Consider the following 27,693-nt stretch of genomic DNA (forward strand, 5'->3'; position numbering starts at 1 on the left):
GTTGGAGTCCCTGCATTCAGTTCTTTTGGGTACATACCTGGAAGTGGGATGCCAGATCAAATGGTAACTCTATACTTAACATTCTGAGAAATGACCAAACTGTTTTCCACAGTGGCTGCTCCATTTTACATTCTTATCAACAATGAACAAGTTCTTACTTTATCATATCTTCTCCAAAACTTGTTATTTTCTGTTTGATTTTAATAGTAGCCATTCTTTTGGGTATGAAATGGTGTCTTATTGTGGTTTTGACTGGCATTTCCCTAATAACTAATGATTTAGAGCATCTTTTCATATCATTTTTGGTCTTTGTATATCTTCTTAGAGAAATGTCTATTCAAAACCTAAATATAAGAACTAGAACCTCAAAACTCTTAGAAGAAAACATAAGGATGCATCTCCCGGACCTTGTATTAGACAACGGTTTCTTAGACTTTACATCTAAAGTACCTCACCAAATCTAAAAATTTTGTGCAGCAATGACTTCATCATGAAAGTAAAAATACAATCTACACAATAGGATAAAATATTTGGAAATCGCATACCTGATAAGGGTCTAGTATTCAGAATATATAAAGGAATCCTACAATTGAACAACAAAAAACCAAACTCAATTACAAAATAGGCAAAAGACTTACACAGAAACTTTTCCAAAGAAGATATACAAATGGCCAAAAAAGTATATGAAAAGATGCTCAACATCATCAGTCATTAGGTAAATGCCATCAAAACTACTAGATATGATTTCATACCCAATAGAATGGTCACTGTTTAAAAAACAAACATTACAAGTGTCGGAAAGGATGTTGAAAAGAAGAACACTCATTCATTGTTAGTGGGAATGTAAAATGGTGTAGCCACTATGGAAGACAGTTTGGTGGTTCCTCAGAAAGTAAAATATAGAATGACCATATAACCCAGAAATTCCACTTTTAGGTATATACCCAAAAGAACTGAAAGCAGGGATTCAAACAGATATTTGCACACCAATGTACATAGCAATGTTAGTCATAATTGCCCCACAATGGAAACAACCAAGTATCCATCAACAGATGAATGGATAAACAAAATATGACATATACACATAATGGAATTTATTTTGCCATAAAAAGCAATGAAGATCTGATACATACAAGAACATGAATGAACCCTAAAAGACATTGAGTGAAATAAGCCACACACAAAAGGAGATGTATTGTCTGACTCACTGATAGGAAATAATTAGAAAATTCACAGTCAGAAACCAGAATATATGTTATTGGGGCCGGGGTGGTGATAAGGAATGGGGTGCTAATGCTTAAACTGCGCGGTTTTCACTTGGGATGACAGAAACATTTGGAAATGGATGGGGGTGATGGTAGCACAACATTGAGAATATAATTAACAGTACTGAAATATACATTGAATATGTTCAAAAGGGGGAATTTTAGGTTGTATATATATTATTAGAATAGAAAAGTAAAAGATATATCCATAGAACTGTACAGCACAAACTGTAAGCCCTAGAATGAACTACAGACTATAATTGATAGTACGATTACAAAGATGTTCTTTCATTTATTGCAACAAATTTACATACTAATGCAAACTGTCAATATTACTTTAGTATATGGAAATGCTATATTTTATGCATGACTTTTCTGCAAAATGTACATTTTCTCTAATAAAAAACAAAATGAAATAAAATGAATTTTAAAAAATCAGTGGGCCATAGATGTGAAAGTTTATTTCTTAACTCTCAATTTGATTCCATTAGTCTGTATATCTGTCCTTGTGCCAGTATCATACTGTTTTGATTACTGAGATTTTTTCCTAAGTTTTTAAATTAAGAAATGTGACAACTTTGTTCTTGTTTTTCTGATGATTTTAGCTATTTGAGGTACATTATTTGTTGATAACTGCTCTTAAATTGTAAGATGTTTTTATTTTTATTCAGTAGTTTTAACAGTTTATTCAGTTTACTTTTACTTATTTTGAACATTCTTTTTACCCATAGATTTATCAGAAGTTGATGTGATTCAATTTTCAGGTATCTGGGAGATTTTCCTGTTATCTTTCCATTGCTGATTTCCAGTTTATTTTATTATGATCAGAGAACATACTCTGAATAATTTCCATAATTTAAAATTTGTTGAAGTTTGTTTTATGATCCAAGATATGGTCTATTTTGGTGAATATTTTACATGGATGTTTGAAAACAATATTTTCTGCTTTTGGGGGTGGAGCGTTCTACAAATATCTATTAGATCCTGTTGGTTGTTGGTGGGGTTCAGTTCTTCTATATCTTTGCTGATTTCCTATCTAGTATTTCTATCAATTGTCAAGAAGAATCCTGAAGTCCCAAATAAAACTGTAGATTTGTCTATTTCTCCTTTTAGTTCTATCAGTTTTCTCTATGTAATTTCAAGCTCTGTGTTTGGTGCATACACATTTTGGAATGCTGTCTTTTTGGTGTACTGACCATTTTATCACTGTGTAGTGTTCCTCCTTGTCCCTCGTAGTTCTCTTGGCTCTGATGCCTACTTTAACTGATAATGATAAAGTCACCATGCCTTTTTTTTGGCATGTTATGTTATTTTCCATTATTTTACTTTCAACCTACCTATATCTTTATTTTGGAAATCAGTTTATTGTAGAGGGTACGTAGAAAGTATACAGTTGGGCCATACTTTTGTATCTATTCTGTTGATCTTTGCCCTTTAATTATTGCATTTATAAATTTATATTTAAAGTAATTATTGATACGTTAGGGTACAAGCCTACCTTTTATTATTTGTTTTCAGTTTATTCATTCTAGCTTTCATTCCTCTATTTTCCTTTCCTTACCTTCCTGTGGAAGGTACTTGAACATTTTTTTAGAATTACATTATGATAATCTATACTGTTTTTGATGATATCTCTTCGCAGTTTATTTAGCGATTGCTCTACTGCACTTATCTTTGGATGCAGGTACAAATATTAGCTTTGGTACAATATTATTAACTAACAGTAAACTTTGTTAGTTCATCATAGCAAAGTGTCCATGGTATCAATATTACTGGTTATATTAACTTTGATCCCTTAATTAAAATAGTACCTACCAGATTTCTCCACTGTAAAGTTACTGTTTTTCCCTTTTAGTTATTATTAAATATCCTGGGAAAGAGACTTTAGCACTATGCATTATCCTATTTGTTTCATACATTAATTTGTACATTCATCAGTGGATCCTGCCTGCAAGTTATTACTGTGGTGTTTGCCTAATGCAGATTTTGTATTTTCCTCTACATTTATTAATTGGAATTCTTCACCAAGGAAGAGCTATCCTTTCTCCATTTATTTGTTCAATTATTTATGTTAATATGGATTCATGAATACTTATTTTATTCCCTTACTTGTTTTGCCACTTAAATTGTATTAGATTTGACCTTTGGAAGTTTCTTCTGGTTGGTTTCTATGTTCTTTCATCATGCCCCATCATTTTTCTAGCACCTTCTTATTTTTTACAGCCTCAGGATGTTGAAGGCTCATCATGTATTTTCCCTCCTTCAGCATTACCAACAACCACTTCTCCAAGGAGCTATGGTTCCTTTTATTGGAGAATGGTATTTAGAAACTTAAATCTGAGTGCTGGGTGTGCTCACTGCTGCAGGAGTGTTATCATATCTAGGTATTCTCGGAAAACAGGGCTAAGAAATATATGTGTGTACAATAATCACATATATACACACAGAAACTTATTTCTGTGTTTATTTTTATGTATATGAGAATAACTTGAATTCATACTGCTAGCTCGATTCCAGCCCAACATCACAGAATTCATTTCATTCTAACCTTTTCTCTTTTCTTACTTAGATTGTTTTCTTTGGCAGTGAGAAAGCTGGTACTCATTATCTACAAATATACTTGGTCACTTACTCAATCCTGGTATTTGCAGGAAGTACTTTCAAAATTTCTAACCCTCATCTCTGTGAAAAAAATAACTATCTAGAGTACACTGTTAGCATAACGTTATATTTTCATTAGCCAAGATACTTTTAAGTTATTTAGGTTAGTTCTTTTCTTCCCACTCCTATTCAGTGTGATTATGTAATTCATCTGCAGTACACTTAGGTTTATCTGTTACTGTTTGTATTATATTTTGGATTTCCCCTACATCATAGTTGATTTTAATTATTTGGGGAGGGAGAGGTATGTGAAACATTACCATTTGTTCTGAGTCAAAAGCCACACTAAAAAGTGTGCAATGAGAAATATTGCTCTTTATCCTTCCTATGCCATTTCTATTTCCTCCTTTCCATCCCTTTTCTGTTCTTACACTGGAACTAACCAAACATTTTAGCTTCTGGTTTATCCTTCCTGTACTGAATGGATAAATATATATTTTCTTATATCCACTTATTTCTTAAATAAAGACTAGCTTTATGTAAACTTTGCTTTTATCATTTATCAATATGTCTTGAAAATCACTCTAAATCATCATAGAAATAAATCCTTATTTTTTAATCACCACAAAGTACTCTTTGTATAGATATATTATAGATTATTCAATCACTGTATATTTCCTGGGCATATTCGTTCCCAATATTTTGTAATTATAAACAGTGCTACAGTGGATAATTTTGGGCATATGTATTTTTGTATTATTGAACATGTGTCTTCACGGTTCATCTCTAGAAGTTGAATTGTGGCTTTATTTTACAGCTTCCAATTCTGTGTGATTTTATCACTTCGAAAAGTTTGAAAATCAAGGCTGGTATGTTCTGGAGGTTTCCTATACCAACAGATCCTGTTCCGATCATCACGTGAGAGTGGAGTTCTGCAGCTGTCCTGGGTACTGCAGCTCCTCCTGGACCCTGATGCAAACACTTCCCCTATGCCAGCTACTATTGAATCTGGCTGGAGAAAAGGATTTGCTAGCTACTTCCTAGCCACTTAAACTATCTTTGAGAGCAACCACTGCCCAAAATGGGAAAAGTCTTTAGCACATGACTCAGGAAGAAAATGAACTTAATGTTTGGAAGAAAATACAGATGTACCCTACTTGTAAATGGATTATATTCCAGAATTACATGGTAGACAAACTGCAGCCATCTCACAAAAATATATTTTTTAGGTAGTACAAATATCTAACTTAAATGTTATAATTTTTATGGAAAACATAAATATTGCTAATTATCAGTAGTTAAGCAAATGAAAAAAAATTCATGGAAATGAAGAAGTCAAATTTATCTTAAATGCTGGTACTTAAAGGGAAATAACATTAATCAGAGACATGATCCCCTAGCAATGTGCCAACGTACTACACAAATTCATAGGGGCACACAGGATATTTTCAATTTACAGGAGAAATCTGTTGGGCACTGTGCAAACGACTATAATTAACTTGTTTGGACCTATTTAATAAATGGGACTGTGAAGATATTTCTTTTGGCCTTGGGACACTGAACATAGAAAGTTTGGGAACCTCTGCATTAGAGGATGATAAGGAATGAGATAAAATAAATTTAAACCCTTTTTAGAAGATTTCTGGGCATTCTCAAGGACTTTGGGACTGGTACCATCTGCTCTTTATCAAATCTAATTTCATTTTTAAAATTATGGCTCATTTAAATATTTATGATTTGCACACTTCTCCACATCTGTTATATTTAATAAAAAGCTTTTAAAAGTCACAGCTTTCCCTTTTCAGTACAGGTATATTATGGTGCTAGTCTTACATTTATCAGAAATTTTTAAGCAAAGGCCTTTCAAGCCCATAAAATAAAGTGAACAAGTGAGAAAGAATAAAGAAGAGGGATTATTAAACTAACATAAGAATTAGGTAAAAGAGAAAAAACAATTAAAGTAATTTGTATACATATAACGTTGTACATTAAGTGGAATTAAGCTCGGAAATAGAAAATGAAAGGCACACTTCATGTGCCAGATAACTGAGATGAAATGAATTACTGAGAAAGATTTGGCTGCAACTGGGCAGGAAGGCTGGTTACAGGCAGCTTGACTAAGGTAGGACATAGCCAAGAGATGGGAGTTACTATCTATATGTTTAGATATATGCACAGTGATAAGGCTTTGCTTTCACCTTTTATAAGTCTCCACTAAAATATATACATTTTAGTGTAAATAACAATTTTTCTTACCTAGATTTCATTTCCAGAACTGCAGTTATTTCTTGTTTAGAAGCCTGTACTTGGTATAAGAGCTTAACAATATAGTTAAAGTGTTCTGGATCAAGCACCATCCCAGCTTCAACAAGCTGCAGAAGAAAAAAGTAGCATTCTTGTAAAAACGTAAACTGAGAAGTCAATTTTTAGAGATGGACAGAAGAAGTGATACGTGAAAACAAGTGAAATTTAAACTCTCTTTAAAAATTTGAAGTATGTTTTCTTCAAATATTTGTGAACCACAATAAGACACCCTATTACAAGTATTTAAAACAAAAATGAAAATAATAATTTGAATTCAAAATGGCTCCATTTTTTATTCTTGTTCAAGTTATCTCAACCACTTATATCTTTTGTTTGCTACTCAGCCTATCTTTTAATACAGGCACCAGTGTTCATACCTCAATCCTGATTGTATAAACTTCCTGGTAAGTATTTCTCCTGTGCCTTATACAGGGCTTTGTCTGGAGCAGAACCAGTAATTATTTACTAAATGAATAACTGAGGTGACTGATCACCTAAGTATACAATACGTGACTTTTAAAATTCAAAGGTCTCTCCATCTTTTGCGTATGATTTATTTTCAGTCTTCTTCATGCTCTCCAGTTTTAGTGGAGAGAGTTAATGGGAGAATCTAGATACATCTGGTATGAGAATGGGAAGAATGAGAGGCAGCCTTTCTCTGGCAAGTCTTCTAAGGCGTGACATTACCTGGGCAGGGTGGGGAAGAATATAAAGTTGCAGGTAGGCAGTTTTACTAATTGCCTCAGCTCAAACGATCCTGTCGACCTCTGCCCAAAGGTGTTAAGATTAGGTACTTCAATGTGTGCCTGGGCATTAAACAGGCATTGGTAAGATCAGGGAGTTAAAACTGAGGTCAGTTAAGAGGTTTCGGAAATTCTGCAAGCAAAACTTTTTGCTAAAAATCTTTTATGGCTGCATTCTAGTTTTCAAGAAATTTTCCCTTTTTAGAAATTAAATATCAAAATGTTTTTGAATGTTCGTGAGAATGTATGCCTTGCATCCCCAGGCTAGGTTTGAAAGGAGTACCAGAAAGTAAGAATTCAGGTAGGATAATAAAATAATAGCAGGAAAGAATGGGAGAGAAGCTACCATAAAATACGCTACATTAGAATATTCTATTATCATTTCGTGCCTGAAAAATGAATAGTATAATAAACATTAGTATAATAAATATATAAAAATATACAGTACAATAAATATCTGCCTGAAAGCCTGTAATTTGGCTGTTAGTACTTATAGCTGATGTATATTTTGAGATAGAATTTCTCTTAGTGAAAGATAATGGTAAAAAATTATTCAGAGATTTTTTCTATCTTTGGACTTCAAGAAAAATTATCTAAATTTCATTTTTGAATGGGTCCTGGAAACTATCACCCTAACTCATATGACTAAACAATTTAAGTTGAAAAATTTTGGTGAAAAATTTTGGAAACATTTTTAAGCCTATTCTAAATACAGGCTCAAACCCTTCAACTATTTATATCAATTCTTCTGGAATCAAAGTAGCTCCATATCATTTTTTTTTAAAAGTAGCTGCTTTCTTCAATATATTGACCCTCTCTACTTTGACAAGATGGCTTTCTAAACTTTATGAAGTAAAGGAGTAAACACCATAGTTATTTATTATTATGTTCTATAACATTCGGAAGGACTATGCTTGGTCTGTCTGTATTCACTGACAATGCAATGACTTTTGACTAAATGGACAGGGCAAACTATAAATGAATCTGCAAGAGAACAAATTAGTTATCTGGTTATTGACATACTTAAAAACAATGCCCTTTAACACTACTCAAAAACAAGGGTAAAACAAAACAAAACAAAGCAAAACACCCAGGGTAAAAATAAACTGTCTCCTGACAAACTAGATAACAACATAAAGCAGTACAAAATAAGCCTTTACTTGATATTTTCTTAATGATATTGTTAATTAGATGGGGTGTGGTGCACAGCTAAGAAGAAGAAAGAAGAAAAGCATATTCCTTAAAGATGATGATAAAACTAAACCCTGAAATAGTTGGTATAGGGAAATTGGTATCAAGCAACTTCCAGAAATAACAGCTCCTTAGTAACCACACAAAAAAGAAAACCATCGTCTTTGTCAGATATTCTCCATTATGGGCAAATTTACTTGTACAGTAATGCGGGTACATTTTGCAGATCAATATCAGACAATTTACGGGATCCTTTCTGAGGATGATTTCTATAGCTACCATAGGTGACAGCAGCTTCTAATCTGAAAAACATCTAGTAAATAATTCTGTCACATTTTATAATGTGGAACTAGAAGTATTCATTCAAATATTTATCTACTAGAATGAACACTGCTTCTTCCTAAAGAAAACTGGAACTTTTCCAACTATTAGGCCTATTCTGAAGTAGATTGGATGGAGAGTACCTAATATTAGGAAGTATACTACAAAAGCAAAAGTTTTCATACATTTTATGAGAGCCATAAAAAGTTCTTATTTCTCTTTTTGTTTAGAGCTGAATTTAAAACTAATTCCTAGCCAATGTGTTTCTCTGTGTCTATTTTCTTTGTTTTGGTCAAGATTTTCTATTTATATATTAATTTATTCATTTTGTTGTAAACTACCTCAAAGCTTCTGGGGAAAGAGGTTTATCTTTAATCCTCCTTAAGGAGTAGAAATGAGGACAGTTCATGAATCACAAAGTAGTCAACTTGAAGGATTGGAACAATTTATTAAAGGGGAAGGCCTGTCAGCCACTGGATTCTGTTTATAAAACTATTTCAGGAAAAAAAGAACATTTTTGAAAACAGAACTCTTTGGTATCCAGAATGTGAATAAATGGCAGTTTAAGGATGTAAGTAGAAATAATTTTCTTGGTTATGTACTATCAGAGAATAAAAAAGATAAAATAAAATCATACCTTACAAAAGATATCAATTAAAACAGGTACAGCATTCCTTAAGTTCATAGTTGCCACATGTTCAAATATTTTTAGTAATATTTTCAGAGCAGGCTGAATAAAACAAAAAAGTTATACTCATTTTCATGTCTTCTTTCAGTATACCTTAAGTTTCTCAAAGTTCTTTATGCTGAAAAACACAAGTGTTCTCTAGAAAATATTCAACAGATTTTTTAATAGATACCTGTAACAGCTAAATTATATAAACAATAAAATAAAAACAAAGAAATTCACTTAAAATTTAAAAATTATAATTGCTTCAGGTTACTTACCAGCATTTTAACAATTATGCTGAGATTCACTACCTGAAAAACTTCTTTCAATAAACAATGTTTGAGTAAAGAGTTTAGAAGGTCATTTAGCACTTGTAAATCAAAGTATATGCCAGGAGGAAACTTTCTGTAGTATTCCATAAACATGTTTGCTGAAAATGAAAATATATTAAAGTCATTTGTAGCATTGAAAATATTTATCTGTCCCAAATTAGGTTTTTTTATATTTAAAGATACAGTATAAGTTGATTTTCTTAAAAGCTACATTTCCAGTATCAGAAATATTTTATGAAAATAAAGCAAAAATCAAAATGGCAATGATATTTGAAGTCAGTTATCCAGGCATCATCACCATTAAACTGGAAGACCTCATGTACTATCCATATGTACTATCCACAAAGAACAGGTACAAATTACCAAATACATCACGGTCTGAATATGAACTCTCAAGGAATCAAACTGCTTCAGTCTTAGGGTAGTGGCCTGGTCACTTATGAGAAATTATATAATTTTGGGATGAATTCAGACATTTTGATACACACCAACATTTCGATCTTAGGCATTTCTGACTCCAGTTTATGATTATGGATATTCTACTAAGAATTATAACAACACTAATTTCCTATGAGAAAGTATTCTTTTTACATCAAACCAATTCCTCAAACGATTTTTTATAAAACAATTAAACCATTTCAAAATTTTCCTAAAATTATTTTAATTGGGATAATTTCACTGACCCCCCTCCCCATTCTAAATTTACCAGTTAAAATTTGTACACTTCAGCTCAAACTGTCCCTAGTAAATTACTTTTGGTTTTTATTTTTTTGATAAATTATTTATACTGGAAGTACTTATTACTAGTTGGATTACTTGGTATTGCATGGGAAAGTCAGCAACTATGATAAAAAGCCCAACAGCACAACAGAAAAATCAGTGTTGCAGTTACAGCAATTTTATTAAGGTGGTATAACAGCATTTGACTTTTGGTGTAAGGCTTCTTTATATATAACAATTATTTTTCCAGGACACATATAGACAAATTCTTGCTGCTATTTACTTTTCAGTATTGAGACAACTGCCTATATAAGAAGCAGATCAACTTATGATAACATGGGAAATTCAGAGTATCTGCAACAATAATTTATTAATAAAACTGGAACTGAAGATGTTTTAAAAAGAAGGGGTAGTATAAAAAGTATAATGAGTTTTTTGTTTAATTTTAATTATTAAAATATCAAATTAATGTCACCTTCTAAAATTATCTCCTCTGATTAGACCATCAGATAAAAAAGTTTAGAACATTAATAGCTTTTGACATGAACTGCTATATTGCTTTCTAAAAGGGTTTTGTCAATTCATAATGCCATTTCACTGATAATTTATCAGAATTAATTACTTCTACTCCTTTCTTTGATTATCCTCTTTTATTCCATATCTCATTAAAGTGTTTCCGGGAATTTAAAAGTTCATTCATATCTGAAATATGTAGCATCTCCCCCTGGCTATTACAACATATCAGCTGACAAGTGCTTTCCCTATACAGATTCCTATTACTTCTACCCCAACTACTTCCTTCTTGTTGGATTAAACCCATACTAGCATGGGCTCAACTCCCAGAGCCTGCCCATGTAAAAGAAAAAAAAAAAAATTCAGACTAGCGGTTCTCTCAGGGGCTTCCTCTAATCCTTTGGGAGATGATACTGCCAGTAAAATAACAAATAAACTGGTCAGAAATTTTGTCTTTAAATGAAAGAGATGTCAAGCAGGTGAAGAAGAAGCTAAAGTCCTCTAATTACCATATACTATGTGGCTTTGGTGACTGTGTCAAGGGAACAAATATAAAGAAAGCTTCTGTCTCTGTCCTCTTGGGACTTGTAGGGAGGAGACAAGGGAAGAGGATAAAATGGGGTTGTGGGGTCACGTAAGTGTCTAACAGAAGAGGTAATACTATTTCTTATGACTAAGATTTGAACTATAAATAGGTTTTTGTCTTGGGAAAGAGTGTGGAAGGAGAGTCCTGAGTAAAGAGAACAGCGGCAGTAGTGGCACTGATAACAGTCTGGAATGTTAGGGAAGTACACAGAGCTTAGGACGGGTTGTAAATCGACTATAAGGGGTAAGTAAAGAGAACAGCTGAAGTAGTAAGGAAGATTCAGCTTCTGAAAATCCCTCCAGATGGATTTTAAGACTAGCTGAAAATAACTTTTTCTCTATCTTTTACTTGTAAATAAAATTTATAGGTTATTAAAATATTAGTATGTAAAGGAATTACAGTGATAGATTAGCCAAAATTCCACAATGCTTCCTAAGACCAAAAGAACCATTCTTAGGTAACCCATTCAGTTTTTATACTTAGAAGGTACTGAATTTACTTTCAATTACAGGACACATAACATAGCACGTTATTTGAAATACCCTCATTGATCAATTTATTTTAGAAATTCCATTGTTTCAAACCTGCACGTTGCAGCAAACATAGCTCATTGATACTTATATATTTCTTAAACACATCCATGCAAACCTGCAAAAGTCACAAAAGATGTAAAATTATCTTTTTATATTTCATAAAAAACTACACAAATCTCAATCCTATCTTTCTAGTTAATGCAAAATTTTAAAATGAACTTAAAGCACTGGAATAAAGAAGTTGATGTTAGGTCAACTCAAAGATTTGAAATGTGTTTTGAATTCATTACAAAAGTCTTATTTAGATAATTTAAAAAATAACCGTTCACTGGTGCAAGGGTAAACATTTGACCAATGGATTACAACAGTGTCTAGATACAGACCCACTCATATCCAGTCAGCTGATTTATCACAAGTGACTGGACAACTGGACAAGTGACTGGATGGCCACAGGGCAAAAAATATGTATTATGACCTTTTTCTCTCACCACATACAAAAATCAATTCTAGATGGACTGGAGTTCTAAATGCAGAAGGCAAAACAAAAAACTTGAAAACAAAGAACATCTTCATGATCTTGAAAGAATACTTTAATAGGAAACAAAAAGTTAACAAAAGGAAACAATCAACAATTGGACTATATAAAATTAAGAATTCTGTTTATCAAAAGACAACTTCAAGAGGGTGAAAAAGCACTTTGCTGAGTAGGAAAAGATATATATATATATACACATACACACACACACACACACACACACATACATACACACATACCTTTGCATATAAATTGTATTTGGAATATATAATGAATTCTTACAGATCAATAAAAATATAATTCCATACAACACTGGCAAAAGATTTGGATATTTCCCAAAAGAGCAAATCCAAATATCCACTAAACATTTGGAAAGATGTTCAACTTCATCAATCATCAGGAAAACGCAAGATAAAACCACATTGAGGATTCATTACCCACTCACCAGAAGATATGCAGAGCCTAAGACCCAGCAATTTCAGTCTTAAGTATAATCCCTCAGCATGTGTATGTATGTTTCCCCAAAGACAGAGAAGACACTATAATATAAAAAATCGGGAAACCACCCAAATGCTCATCAAGTGATACTTATCAACAAAATAAATTTTGAGATGTTCACACAGCAGAATATTAAATATTATACAGCAATGAGAAAGAAATATTCATTATTAGGTAAAAAAGGATGAATCTCAAAAACAGTAAGACACAAAAGAAGCCAGTCACAAAAGAATACACATTTATGATCTTTGCATAAATCCAAGAACAGGTAAAGTTCATCCAGGCTATTAGGAGCCAATGAAAATATGCATTAAAATATACAACTGAGGAAGTTATCAAAGTAAACTCTAATTCAAAGACTGAATATTTTACCTTTTCATCTCCTTGCTCAGGGACATGGGCAAACTTGCACTGTGATCGCTCACAGCCACGTAATGTATTGAAATGAAATCTGCAATATCTATGGGGTATCATCAACCCTAGAGGCTTCTGGAACACCTAAAAAATTAGATAAATTACCTTCTGGTGTTAAATGTAAAATATTTACTATAATCAAGTGAGAAGGCATTTGAGGCAATCAGAAATACCATATGTCAAACCAGTATTAGATAAATTGCTTGCCAATTTGATTAGAAAAAATAAATCTCCAAACAATTCATATTTTGAAAAATAATGAAAAATCAATTTAAAGTGATTTGTGAATTTTCTCATTTCCATTAGTGTAAAATATCCCCTCAACATTATTACTGTTTTACTTTACTATACATGTTTTTAAACACTTATACATTCCTTTCTCCCTCCCATATACCTACTTACCTACTCTTACTGTTATAAAAGTTAATTCTTTTATAATATACATATTTCAGATGCATTTATTGGAACCAATACTCTTCTCAGCTTTTCTGATTAACAGAAAAAGGTAAACGATAGAGTTAAACATTTTTACAAAAAACTTTTTTTCTTCATCACTGGAACTACCGATCCTGTATTTTCTGTTTTCCTCCCACATCAGCCTTTACCCTTATATTGTCTGTCAATACCCTCTGAGTCACTAATTAATTTCTGCCTCAATATCTTGATAATATCCATAAATGCTTTAAAAAAAGGAAGATAGACAAGGAAATATAACCAGAGAATCTCCAAGGTAAGCGTTTTATAAGAATATTACTTTTTTTTAAGTGGGAAACTTACCCCTACATTTTTTTCCCTCTTAAATATTTCACAAGTTTGAGGATTCTGCAATTTTAAGACAGAATGCTTTCCTGGAAATCTGAAATCTAGAAATGATTAAGAATGATATTACATATCAGTATGTTATAACTTCTTCCCTTCAGAGCAATGAAACAGATGATTATGACTAAATGCTTCAAAGTTTCACTTTAGAATATGTATGCTCAATTCACAGACTGTTCTACCATGGTGTGTAACTGGGAAATACAAAATAATTCACATTTTAGGTGTCCTTAAATGTTTCCATACCTGAACTTCAAATTTTAAACTCACTGTAAACTGAAGGAAAACTTTCTTAAAAGCATTACATAGCAACATAGAGTACTTACTACATTCAAATGAAATGTCTCTAAATTAAGCAAATATTAGACACAACATATGTTTCTAAGGGAAGAAAACTACTGACAAACCTATCATGAGAGTAAGTGCATTTAAAAATGATATTTTCTAAAGATAAATTAAAATATTATTTTAAATCATTTCATTTTTTTTTTACCTTAGCAGCATCAAGATATAATCTGGAATAAATTGAAGTTTTTGGTGCACAACTCTGCAGTAATTTGCATTATGAACCATGTAAAGCTTTCAAAGATAAAACCATGATTATCATGGGTTTGCTACTATAGCACACAACATCAAGCAGCATGAATTCAGTAATGGGAAGGAAGGCACAGATGAGTAAATTTAGTCTCTAAATTCTAAATTATTTTGTTCAAAGCATTATTAATTATCAAGAAATGGGCACAAATATACAATTAAAATATGAGTATTTTAGATATAATCTATGATTTACCTGCATTATCACTGTCACATAAATGCAGATATTTAAGAAATTGTTCCATCAAAAGTACTAAGTGAATGTGCATAAACCTTCTAATTTTAATAAATTGGTTTTTTTTAGTGGAAAAATTTTATACATAGTTTTATTAAGAAAACAGTACCACTCATCCAGGGCTTCAGTATTGTGTCTTCTTGATGAGCACTTAGATTCAAAGGTGGCACTGTTAAGCACACAGGTTTTGGGCCCAGTGCCATTAATTGACATTCACGAGCCATGATCTCTGCATTTTTGGAATCCTTGCTGTAAAAGTAGAAAAAAAACAAATACAAATTTAAATTTATTTAAAAAACAACAAAGTAATGAGAGTCAAGTAACTGGAAACACAACCTAATGCTACCTATATTATATACTATGAGTCTTCAAAATTAAAAAACTCTAATCACCTTATTCTCAACAAACTGTTTCTGTTTTAACTAGAAAACCAATAATTGGCTAAGGTAATGACAGAAGAGTGGTAGGGGTAAAGACCAGAGAGAAATATTTTTGATCATGCCAGGTATACAGTTACAGGAGGAACTGTGCTGGTGTTCTAGTCCAAAAAAGAACATTCAATTATTCTATTATTAATAATGCTTAATATTAATTGGATTACTACCATTAATTTGATTGTTTTTTTATATCAATAATGATGCACTGAAACAAATGAATTCTAAATTAGTCTTCAGGAAAATACATACAATAAATTTGTGCTGTATTTGGGGGGGAGATAAAAAAAAAATTATTGTTCCAAAGTAGCCTTAAACAGTTTTGACTGTTTATATGTGAGGGCCTATTAAATCAATTTTAGAAAAATTTAATCTGGAGGTCACTTATCTAGAAAAATAAAGAAGGTAAGCAAGGGAGAGGGAAGGAAGTATCCCAGAATTGACTAGTAAACACAAATGAATTTACTTTTAAGAGTAAAGACTTATAGCCTCACTCAGAAACTATCATATTTTACCTTAAATATAATCCAAATAAGCTTTCTCAGCTGGCTTCGTGAGCTATAGGAGAGTAAAAACGGCAAGAAGAGGAGCCACATTGCAATAGGTGAAACTTATAGCACTGATGGGGATAAAAACTTTCACAAAAAATAGACATATTCACTTCTCTCCATATTTTAGGATGTCATTCCTATATGTAATCAACATATCTCCCCAAATAAAACAAAACACAAAAAGTAACATTTATTGGGATTATAAGTGATAGTGCTGAACTATAAGTGAATATGGTTGAAAGGGGTTGTTTAGAGTCATGTATGTCACCAGAAGGAAAGCTAGAGGTTAAATTATGGGATTGTATAACACAGTGAACCTTGTTGTGGATAATGTTATGATTAACACTACAAATATAAATAAGTTCTTTCATGAACTAGTACAAATTTACGTCACTTGTACAAAGAGTTAATAACAGAGTGGTATATGGAGGGAAAAATACCTATTGCCAACTATGGACTACAGTTTCCAGTAATATCTTAATATTCTTTCATCAACCATCACAAATATACCATGCCAATACTAAGGGTCAATAATGAGGGGGGATAAGGGTATGGGATGTTTGGGGTTTCCTTTTTTTTAATGTCTATTTGCTATTTTTCTTTTTGGAGTAATGAAAATGTTCTAAAATTGGTTGTGATGATTGCAAATTAGGTGATGATATGGTGAGACATTATTGGATACTTTGGATGGATTATATGGTATGTGAATATATTTCAACAAAATTTGCAGTTTAAAAAATTGAAAAAAAAACACCATAGGACCGTGCAACACAGTGAATCCCAATGTAAACTATGGATTATAGTTAATAGCACAATTTTTTTTTTATCATGGGCAGGCACCAGGAATCAAACCCGGGTCTCCAGCATGGCAGGCACGAATTCTGCCACTGAGTCACCATTGCACCGCCCAGTACAATTTTAATAACATTCTTTCATCGACTGTAACAAAGGTACCACACTAATACAAGGTGTTAATAATGGGTGTATGTGTGTATATGGGAACTGTGTTTTCTGCATTATTTTCTGTAAACCTATAACTCATCTAATATAACTCATCTAATAAAAACAAATTTAGATTTTAAAAAAGAGTAACATTTGTAAGCAAAACTTTTTATACAGAAAAAATGCTAACCTCATACATTTTTTATTTCAGATTTCCAAGTATTCATGAACTCACCAGGTTTCTGTGCTAACCTAATTGTTATCTAGCCTTTTCTTTATACAATGATTCTCAAACTTGAGCATGCATCACGACCAACTGATGGGCCTCATACAAAGTTTCTAATACAGTAAGTCTGCAATAGGGTCCCCAAATCTGCATTTCTAAAAAGTTCCCAGATGCTGCTGCTGCTCCAGGGACAATACTTTGAAAAGCACTGTCTTAACATAAAACACCAGAACATATTTGCCACCTAACCTGGGTTTGCTTTTCTTCATGAGAAAGGTAGGGGTGAGGGGAGGATAAGATGATCTCTAAGGTAGTCTCCAACTCTAAATTTGGTATTTTTATGTGTTCTAGTGAGTGTTCCCTAACTCTACTCACATCATTCATGTAACATAATTGCAAACTGCAATGCTTATATGATTTCAGCCATTCCTATCCTTGTAAAACTTACATACACATCCTTTTAATCTTTGGTTTTATTACTAGTCTTTATTTCTTCCTCAAAAATAACATTAATGGCTCAAAAACTAAGTAACAGCATTAAGGTTCAAATCTGCATTAAGGAACTTATAATAGCTATTACATCTGGTTACATCTGACACATTAATTAAATCATACCCAAATGTACACAGTAGCCCAAGCATATATAGCAGAGAACGAAAACCACATTCAAGATACAAATTAGATGACTATTTTTTGTTATGTAATTAAATTGTTACAGACCTTTTGCAAGCTTCAAAAATATTTTCTTTTTCTTCTTTAATAGTCACCTTGCCTGAAAATCTATACTGTGAAGAGATTAAGGTTAAAAAAAATGCAAATGAGTATCTCTGTATACTATATTAAGCTATAAGGCCTACCAGATTTATTAGTATTTACTAGATGCTAATTAAACAACTAGCTTACAGTCAACCCTGAAAACAATTTTATTCTACATCATTTAAAATACTGAATATTGACTTAAAATTTTCCACTGTTGTTTAAGAGAAAATATAATTTAAACCAATTCATTTTCTGGCTTTTGATATCACCCTTAATTATGCAAACCACCATTGCAAATTATCATGGACCATTTAAACTGTTGTGTTTCTTTTATTCAGAAGAAAAAAAGATTTTATGCAGTATTTATGAATATAAGACATTTATATTTCATTATAATATTTAAATGCATTTTCAAGATTGCTATACTTAAAACATTTCACAAGTAGCTTTTTAGAAACTGTGATTTTCTAATTATAAAACCTGCTAAATGTTAGTTTCTGAAAAAACAGGCACCAAGAAAATAAATCCTGACTCACCCATCACCCATTATGTATATCTTTTTAATCTTTTTAAAAGCAAATAATCATATTTTACATAGTATGGTAGAATGAATAATGTACCCTAACACAGACATGTTCTTAATTTTAATCTGCACTCCTATGGGTATGAACCCACTCTAAATAGGCCTTTTTTTGGGGGGGGGGGCATGGGCAGGGTCCAGAAATCGAATCTGGGTCTCTAGCATGGCAGGCAAGAACTCTGCCACTGAACCATCGTTGCCTATCCTGTAAGCAGGACTTTAAAAGATTCTTTTTTTTCAGTAGGATGGGGCCAACTGAAGCAGGGTTGGCTTTAATCCAGATTACTAGAGCCCTTATAAAAACTTTTATAAGGAGCTTATAAAAAAAAGCCCTTATAACGAAGAGAAACTGGAAGCCAGCATCAAAGAGGATCCTGAGGTCAGTGGGAACTCAAGGGAAAGTAGAGGACATTGCCGTGTGATGGTAAGAACCCCCAGAGGCATCAGCAGCCAAGCATCGTCTTGCTGACACCTCAATTTTTCCTAGCTTCGAAACTTCAAACCAATAAATTCCTGTTGTTTAAACCAACCCACTGTGTGGTATTTATCATAGCAGTCAGCAAATTAAGACAAACAGTGCCATACTATATATACTATTAGAATCCTTAGGAATAGAACTACAAAAAAATTAACTGAGAAATATGAAACATTAAAAGATAGAAACATATACCATGGTTCCTGGATGAGACTATTTAATGATAAAGATTTTAATTCCTCCCAAATTAATTTACACATATTTAAAAACTGCTTTGTACTGTGAATATAAAACACCTAATTCTGTGGTTGTGTGGTCTGATCACTGCTTTTGATTAGCTACTTCAGATTGCTAGGGGAGCAATCATTCCAGCCCCCTTCAGGCAAAAGCAGCAGAGGAATCTTAAAGACAGTAACCTGATTCAAAACTACAGAAAATTGTTAAAGGGCTGCATTACCTGGGCAAGTGCTGAATCAAGAATACACAGCTTCAAAAGCCATAGAAGAAACTCCTGGTAACTTTGCTGACCCCACCCCATCCCCTCCATGGCAAGGGGTGGAACAAGCTTGTGCTCCTATGTGGGTCCCTGGCCCTGATGAGAGGGAGGAGATTGGCCCCTGCACATAATGGGGTGCACATATATTGGTGCCAATCAATTGAGCAGAAGTCTGAGAGTCCAAGCTGGGAACTTACCTCAGGGTTGCCCACCTAGAGTTAGTCCTGAGGACAGAGAATCAGCTTGTAGACAGCTTGGACAGAGTGAGAAACAATTAAGTTGAAATGGCCTGAGGCAAAGGACTACCTACATTAAGCCATTCAAGAGAGCACCTAGGAGGGGGTGAAAGTCTATTTCAAAGGAAGTAGTTTATTCTAACTCCTATATACTGTAAATACGGGAATTCCTAAGGTTTCTAACAAGAATAAGCCCAGGAAAGAAGTAGGCTCTGCAGCTCTATGCAGGCTCAGATAAGACAGAGAGGACCCTGTACTTCACCTACACCATGGGCTGATCTTGTTGGTAGGAAGACTAAACGCTGAAGGAGACCACCAGCCAAAGTAGAGCCAATTTGCAAAGTCAGTGAATGGTGCTTTTTGTTTGGTCTTTTGTTTTGATTATCCAGGTGTCCAAGAAAATCTGTTGTATCACTAGCTGGATACAAACTTAAGGAACAGACAACGCAGGAACTAAATTCTAGAGTTAGCATTTTAAAATACTAAATGTACACTGTGCAAAAAAGACTGTAAGACAAAGATTCAGGAAATGACGGTCTATCCAAAGGAACAATATAAAAATCCAGAAGTCAACAAAGAGGACAAGATTTAGACTTACCAGACAAAGACTTAAAAAAGAAAAAAGATTCTCAATATGTTCAAGGAAATAAAGGAAAAAAATGGAGAAAAAACTAAAAAATATGAGGCAAACAACAAATGAAGAATAGGGGACTCTCTCTGAGATTCTTAATAGCAACCAAAAAGGAGTACTAGAATTGAAGAACATAATAACTGAAATGAAAAGTTTCCTTGAGGGTTTCAACAGCAGATTGGAGATGACAGAAGAAAGAATCAGTGATCCTGAGTCCCAGAAAGAGAAGAAAAAGAGAAAGAGGCAGAAGGAATATTCACATAAATAATGGCAGAAAATTTCCCAAATTTGAGGAAAGACATGAATATGCACATTCAAGAAGCCTAATGAACCCCAAAGAGGATAAACCCAAAGAAAACCATGTTCAAACACATAGCAATCAAACTGTTCAATGCCAAGAACATGGAGAGTTCTGCAAGCTACAAGAGAAAAGCAATGAGTTATGTACAAGGGAATCTCAATGAGATTAAGTGCCGAATTCTCATCAGAAACCAAAGAGGCAAGAGGGCAGTATTACAAAATATGTAGAGTGCTGAATGAAAACAATTGCCAACTGAGAATTTTTTTCTAGCAAGATGTTCAAAACTGAGGGAGAGTCTAAACATTTCCAGACAAACAAAAACTGAGGGAAATCATTAACACGAGACCTGTCCCATAAGGAATGCTAAGGGGAATTCTTCAGATTGAAAGAAAAGGACACTAGACAATAGATCAAAACAGCATAAAGAAATAAAGAACTCTGGTAAAAGCAACAACTGATTATAAATGCCAGTTATAATTTATAAATTATAAATTTTTGGTACATAACTACCTATTTTATAGGTGCTAAAACACAAATGTATACATAAAAAGTAATGATAAAACAATGGTTTTGGATGTACAATGTACAAAGACATAATTTGGTAGCAAGTACCCAAAAAAAGTGGAGGCATGGAGGGGTATAAGAACAAGTGTATGAATATGCTATTGAAGATGAACTGATATCAAATCAAATATGACTGTTATAGATTTAGGATGTTAAATTTAACCCCATGGCAACCACAAAGAACATACATGAACAATATATTCAAAAAGAAATGAGAAGGGATTCAAAATGGTACTACAAAAATCAAATAAATATAAAGTAGACATTAATGGAATTACTGAAGGTCAAAAAAGGATAAGATGGACAAACACAAAATAGCAAAATGACAGAAGTACTGTATTGTTGGTAGTACCTTAAATGTAAATGGATAAACTCTCTAGTCAAAAGGTAGAGACTGGCAAAATGAATAAAAAAGCATCACCCATCTATATCCTATATAGTTGGGACATACCTTAAATTAAAAAAAATATATAAGCAGGTTGAAAGTGAAAGGATGGAAAAAATATACCATACAAGTAGCAACCAAAAGAAAGCTGGGGTAGCTATACTAGTATCAGATAAAATAGACATTAAGTACAGAAAGACTGTTACAAAGGACAAAGAATATCATTATATAGAAGGGGTCAAGTCATTAAGAAGACATAACATTTATTAATACATATGCACTTAAGAGCAAAGCTCTGAAATACATGATTCAAATACTGACATATCTGAAGGGAAAAATAAATGGTTCTACATTAACAGTAGAAGATTTCATTACACCACACTCAATAATGGCTAGAATATCTAGAGAGAAGATCAATAAGGAAACAGAAGACTTATATGATGCTCTAAATGAACTAGACATAATAAACATATAGAACATCTCACCAAAGAGCAGCAAAATACACATTCTTCTCTAGGGCACATGGCTCATTCTCCAGGATACATCATATGTTAAGTAACAAAATTAAAAAAAATTTTAAATCATACAATGTATCCTTTCTAACCACAATGGAATGAAGCTAGAAATCAATAACAGTGGGAGAAACGGAAAATTCACCAATATGTGGATGTTAAAAAACGTATTCTTAAACCAATATCAAAGAAGATATTGCAAAGGAAATTAGGAAATCTGCTGATATGAATGAATGAAAATAAAAACACAACATACCAAAACTTAGGGTATGAAAAAAAAAACAACTTAGGGTATGGAGCTACAGTACTGCTGACAGGGAAATGTATACCTTTAAATGCATATATTAAAAAAGAAGAAAGATCTCAAATCAGATACCTAATCTTACAACTGGATGTTCTAGAAAAAGAAGAGCAAACTAAATCTACAGCAAGCAGAAGTAAGGAAATCAAAGACTAGAGTAGCGATAAATGAAATAGAATAGAAAAACAGCAGAGAGAACCAATAAAACCAAAAGTTAGTTCTTTGAAAAGATCAATGAAATAAACAAACCTTTAACTAGACTGACGAAAAGAAAGAGAGAGGACACAAATAACTGAAATTAGAAATGTGAAGCAGACATTACTACTGGCCCCATAGAAATAAAAAGAACCATAAGAACCTTTTATGAACAAGTGAATACCAACAAATTAGACAACCTACGTGGAATGGAAAAATTCTTAGAAACACACAAACCACCTACACTGACTCAAGAAAAAAAACAAGATGTCAACAAACCAATAACAAGTAAAGAGACTGAATCCGTAATCAAAACTTCCCAACAAAGAAGAGCCCAGGACCAGATGGCTTCACAAACATTCCAAGAAGAATGAACACAAAACCTGCTCAAACTCTTCCAAAAACTGAAGAGGAGAGAATACTCTCTAATTCATTTTATGAAGACAATATTACCCTCACACCAAGCCAGATAAAAATACCACAGGAAAAGAAAACTACCGGCCAATATCCTTTATGAATATAGAGTAAAAATCTTCAACAAAAATAGTAGCAAATCGAATCCAACAATTCATCAAGTGGGATTTATCCCAACTATGCAAGGATGGTTCAACATAAGAAAATCAACAAATGCAATACCCCACATTAATAGAACAAATAGAAAAAAATGTAGAAACAGCATCTGAACAATCCAGCATCCCTTCCAGATAAAAACATTTGGAAAACTAGGAATACAGGGATGCTTCCTCAACACGATAAAAGGTATACATGAAAAACTCACAGTTAACATCATACTCAATGGTGAAAGAATGAAAGCTTTTCCTCCAGATCAGAAATAGGACAAGATGCCTGCTATTATCACTGTTATTCAACATTGTAGTGGAAGTTCTAGACAGAGGAGCTAGGTAAGTAAAAAAAAGTCATACTAGTTGGAAAGGAAGAAGTGAAAGTTTTGGTACTGGATAATGGTGGTGGTAGCACAATACCCCTAATATAATTAAAATCACTGAATTGTCCACAAGCGAGTGCTTAAAATGGAAAACTTTCTGCTGTATATACGTTATCACAATAATTTTTTTTAAATGAACAAACCATTGATACATGCAACAATCATGACATTTTAGAAAGTACACTGAGTGATAATCTGTAAAGGTCACATACTGCATGAGTCTATTTATATAACATTTTTGAAATGACAAAATTATAGTTATAGAGAACAGATTAGTAGTTGTCTGGGTTTGAGGAGGGAATAAGGTTGGAGGGAAGTAGGTGTGGCTATAACAGGGTGGTTGGTTTGCTAAATTTGCTAGAATGCAGAAATGGAACAGCTTTTAAAAAGAGAATTTCTTAAGTCACAAGTTTATACTTTTAAGGCAGTAAAAAATGTTCAAAAGGCATCCAGAGAAAGATACCTTGACTTAAGAAGGGCTGAAGAGTCCAGAATGCCTCTGTCAGCTAGGAAAGCACATGGTTGGCATCTGCTGGGTCTTTGGTTTCTGGTTTCAAACAGCTTCCCTGGGGGCAATTACTTTCTGCATCTCCAAACATCTGGGTCTCATGTTGGGTCTCTCACTTCTGTTCTCAAGTATCTGAGTGAGCGCCCTCAAAATATTTCCCCTTTTAAAGGACTCCAGTAAACTACTCAAGACCCACCTTGAATGGTCAGTCGTATCTCCATCTAATCAAAAGGTCATATCCACAATTGGGTGTGTCAATTTCCATGGAAGTAATCTAATCAAAAGTTCACATCCACAACTGGATGATGGGTCAATTTTCCATGGAAACAATCCAATCAAAGATTTCTACCCTAAACAATCTTCTTAAAAGATTGGATCAGAATTAAAACATGGCTTTTCTGGGGTAGAAAACAGTTTCAAACTGGCACAAGGATACCATGAAAGCTCCTTGTGATGGAAATGTTCTGTATCTTGACTGTATTAATGCTAATATGATGGTTGTGATATTGTACTGCAGTTTTACAATATATTACTATTGATGGAAACTGGGTAATCTCTACATCTCTATATGATATTTTACAACAGTATTTGAATCTACAATTATCTTAAAATGAAAGAATTGTGGAATAAGATACCACTGTAGTATCCTAGGGATGAATTCATAGCCCTAAATGCCTAAATTAGAAAATAATAAAGGTTTCCAATCAATAACCTCAGCTTCAACTTCAAGAAAATACAAAAAGCAAAGCAAAGGCAAATCCAAAGTAAGCAGAAGAAAGGATATTATAGAGATCAGAGCAGAAATCAGTTAAACAGAAAACAAAACAGCAATAGAGAAAAATCAATAAAATAAAAATCTGGTTCTTTTAGAATATCAATAAAATTGTAAACCTCTAGCCAAACTTCTATGAATCTAAAATTATTTCAAAATGCCAAAATACAGAGATAGAAACAGAGATCAGTAGTTGACAGGATTAGGGACATTAGTAGGGAGGGGATACCTGTGATTATTGACGGGTAGCATAGCAGAGATGGAGTATCTGTATTTAGATTGCAGTTTGGTTATATGAATATACACATGTGATTAGCTGTATAAAACTATACACATACTTTGAGCCAGTATCAAAATCCTTGCTTCTGATATTGTTCTTCAATAATGTAAGATGTAAGGGGAAAAGTAGATCAAAGGTGCATAGGCCCTCCCTGTACTTATTTTGTAACTTCCTGTGAATCTATAATTATTTCTAAATCAAAAGTCAAAAAAAAAAGTACACTAGCATTTTAACTATCTGGGTCTCAAAACTAGAAGCACCAAAAAAAAAAAAACAAAAAAAAACTAACAACCTAGAAGCATCAAGTAATTACTATCATAGTAAACTTAAAAATGGTTACATATGGATTCTGAGTACAGTTGACACTTATCAGAAAAGAAACAAGGTCTCTGGAAAAGACAAGTAAAAGATCAATTAAGAAGCATTTCTAAAAATTCGTAGGCAACTATATACAAAAACAGAAGAGCAGTACTCCAGGCATATGTCCTGCTAATCTTCTAAAGTTGTAGAATGTAAGGCAAGAGAGGTGGATAACAGTTTCTTAATTCCCAAAGTTGAGGGTCAGATGTTTTAAAGGCAAATATTATTAACTTGATTATGTATTTTCTAAAAAGCTGGTACTTTAGTATTGGAAGGATAAATTTATTATCCCCCTTCCCTAGATTAAAATAAACTATTTTTACTTTTCTAGGAAGCAGCTAAATAATTTTGCGGATTGTTTATAAAAAAGCTAATATTGAAAGCAGTCTTTGAAATATTTACATTGTCAATGAATTTTAGCAATTCAATTTAACTTCCATACTTGCAGGAGTGAATGAATCAAGTCTTCTCCCAAGGTTTAAGCTGAGTAGAGTATAAGTTATTTCTTCGATTAATGCTTTAGAGCAAGGATCAGCAAACTACAGCTTGTTAGTTGCCTGTTTTTATAAATACAATTTATTAAAAACATAGCCACCCCTGTTCATTTACATATTGTCCATGGCTTCTTTTGTGCTACACTACCAAAGTTGAGTAGTTGTGACAGCAACCATATGTCCCAGAAGGCCAGAAATATTTACTATTTGACTCTTTACACAAAATGTTGGCTGACTCCTGCTATAGAGTCAAGGGACTCTGACGTATGACCTCAAACTAGGTACTGATTCTAAGACTCAGTTTCCTCATCTATAAAAGGAAATAACTGCACATACTTCACATGCAGTAAAAGCAAGTCTAGGTTGCTCACAACCTGCACAACCCCTTTCGATTCCCAGACCATGCACTCCCACTTGGCCCCCCCCTAAAAAAAAGGTCATGCCCTTGACTACTTCTGGGGGGTAAGCTCAAAGCCTTGTAATATCTTGCCTAGCAACTGCATTTTGGCTTACCTGGGGGTGCTGGCCCAAGCCAGAGTAGTCTATGTTAACAATGTGATTTGTAGTGGGGGCCTTAGGCCATGCGTATCAGCTTGACCTCTAGAGGCGCTGAAGACTGAGTGACTAATATCAGCCATGCAGACAGCTATGCCCATGTGACTGATCCAATAAAAATTCTGGACACCACAGTTCAGGTGAGCTTCCCTGGTTGGCAATATTACATGCATACTGCCAGACATTATTGCTGGAAGAGGTAAATGCTATGAGCACAATTTCCTGGGAGAAGATAACTTGCACCAGGAACTCTCCTGGACCCTGTCCTATGTGCCTCTTACCTTTGCTGATTTTAATCTGTATTCTTTCACTATAATTAAATTGTAAACTGTGAGTATGACAGATCTGCTGAGTTCTGTGAGTCCTTATAGTGAATCATTAAACCTCAGCACCTTATTAAACTAGTATAGATATAAAATGATTATCTATGATAGGTGTTTAGCAGTGGCTTAATATAGTTTATATAGTTAAGTGCTCAATATATGTTTACTATCATCTTCAAACTATTAAGCAAGTACTTTGAGAACTTTATTGTTACACAGTATTTCTAGTACTAAAAGACTATTTTCAAATTAGTTTCACATTAATCATTCATTCAATAGTTATTTATGTTATCAATCTACATAATCATTGCTCGGAGTGTTAGAGACTTAGTCATAAACAAAAGGTACAAAAATCCTGGCCTTCATGGAGTTTACTTTCTAGGGAGACATAGCTAAAGATTAACAAGTATAATATATAGTATGTTAGATCATGATAAATACAAGAAAAGGAGATACGAAATGTTGGAAAAAGGAAGAATATTGAAATTTTAGGTTATCTAGCCAGGAAAGGATTCTCTGAGAACATGAGTATGAGTAAAAGACCTGAAGAAGTAGGCAAGCAAGCTGTATCAGTTTCTTGGAGAACATTTGAGGCACAGTAAATGGTGAGGGCAAAGGCCCAGAAGTAAGAGAAAGCCTTGTATGTTTCAAGAATAGCAAGGAAGCAGTGTGGTCAGAGAGAAATGAAGAAAGAAAGTAGTAGGAAAGATCATGGGGGAACAAGATGGGAGGAGTGTCCTACAGGAAAGATACAGGGCCTTGTAGAACATAGTAAGGACTTTGGTCCTTGACTCTGAATGACATTAGAAGCCACTGGAGAGTTTGAAGCAGAGTACTGGCCTGGACTGGATTATGCTGTGTTGAGAAAAGACTATGAAAGCAAATTTTGAAGGAGGAGACCTGTCAGGAGGCTATTGAAATAATTCAGGCCAAGAGATGTATGCTATTTGAAGCTACTATGTACCCCAGAAAAGCCATGTCCTTTAATCCTCA

At 33.3% G+C, this 27,693-nt stretch overlaps 1 protein-coding gene across 3 annotated transcripts in view; it reads right to left on the minus strand.

Annotated features, from left to right (window-relative positions):
* TOPAZ1 (testis and ovary specific TOPAZ 1) overlaps window positions 1-27,693 on the minus strand; it is an 85,158-nt gene that overhangs the window by 41,791 nt on the left and 15,674 nt on the right. For all 3 annotated transcript variants that reach the window (XM_077129619.1, XM_077129621.1, XM_077129618.1), the window contains exons 5-12: window positions 17,748-17,812; window positions 14,984-15,123; window positions 14,004-14,089; window positions 13,185-13,310; window positions 11,831-11,894; window positions 9,374-9,525; window positions 9,063-9,155; window positions 6,123-6,238 (exon numbers count right to left, since the gene is read on the minus strand). In XM_077129619.1, coding sequence (XP_076985734.1) covers window positions 6,123-6,238; window positions 9,063-9,155; window positions 9,374-9,525; window positions 11,831-11,894; window positions 13,185-13,310; window positions 14,004-14,089; window positions 14,984-15,123; window positions 17,748-17,812 — 842 coding nt within the window. The remainder of the gene's footprint in view (window positions 1-6,122; window positions 6,239-9,062; window positions 9,156-9,373; window positions 9,526-11,830; window positions 11,895-13,184; window positions 13,311-14,003; window positions 14,090-14,983; window positions 15,124-17,747; window positions 17,813-27,693) is intronic.

Source organism: Tamandua tetradactyla, chromosome 15 (assembly GCF_023851605.1).
Source record: "Tamandua tetradactyla isolate mTamTet1 chromosome 15, mTamTet1.pri, whole genome shotgun sequence".
Taxonomy (NCBI): domain Eukaryota; kingdom Metazoa; phylum Chordata; class Mammalia; order Pilosa; family Myrmecophagidae; genus Tamandua; species Tamandua tetradactyla.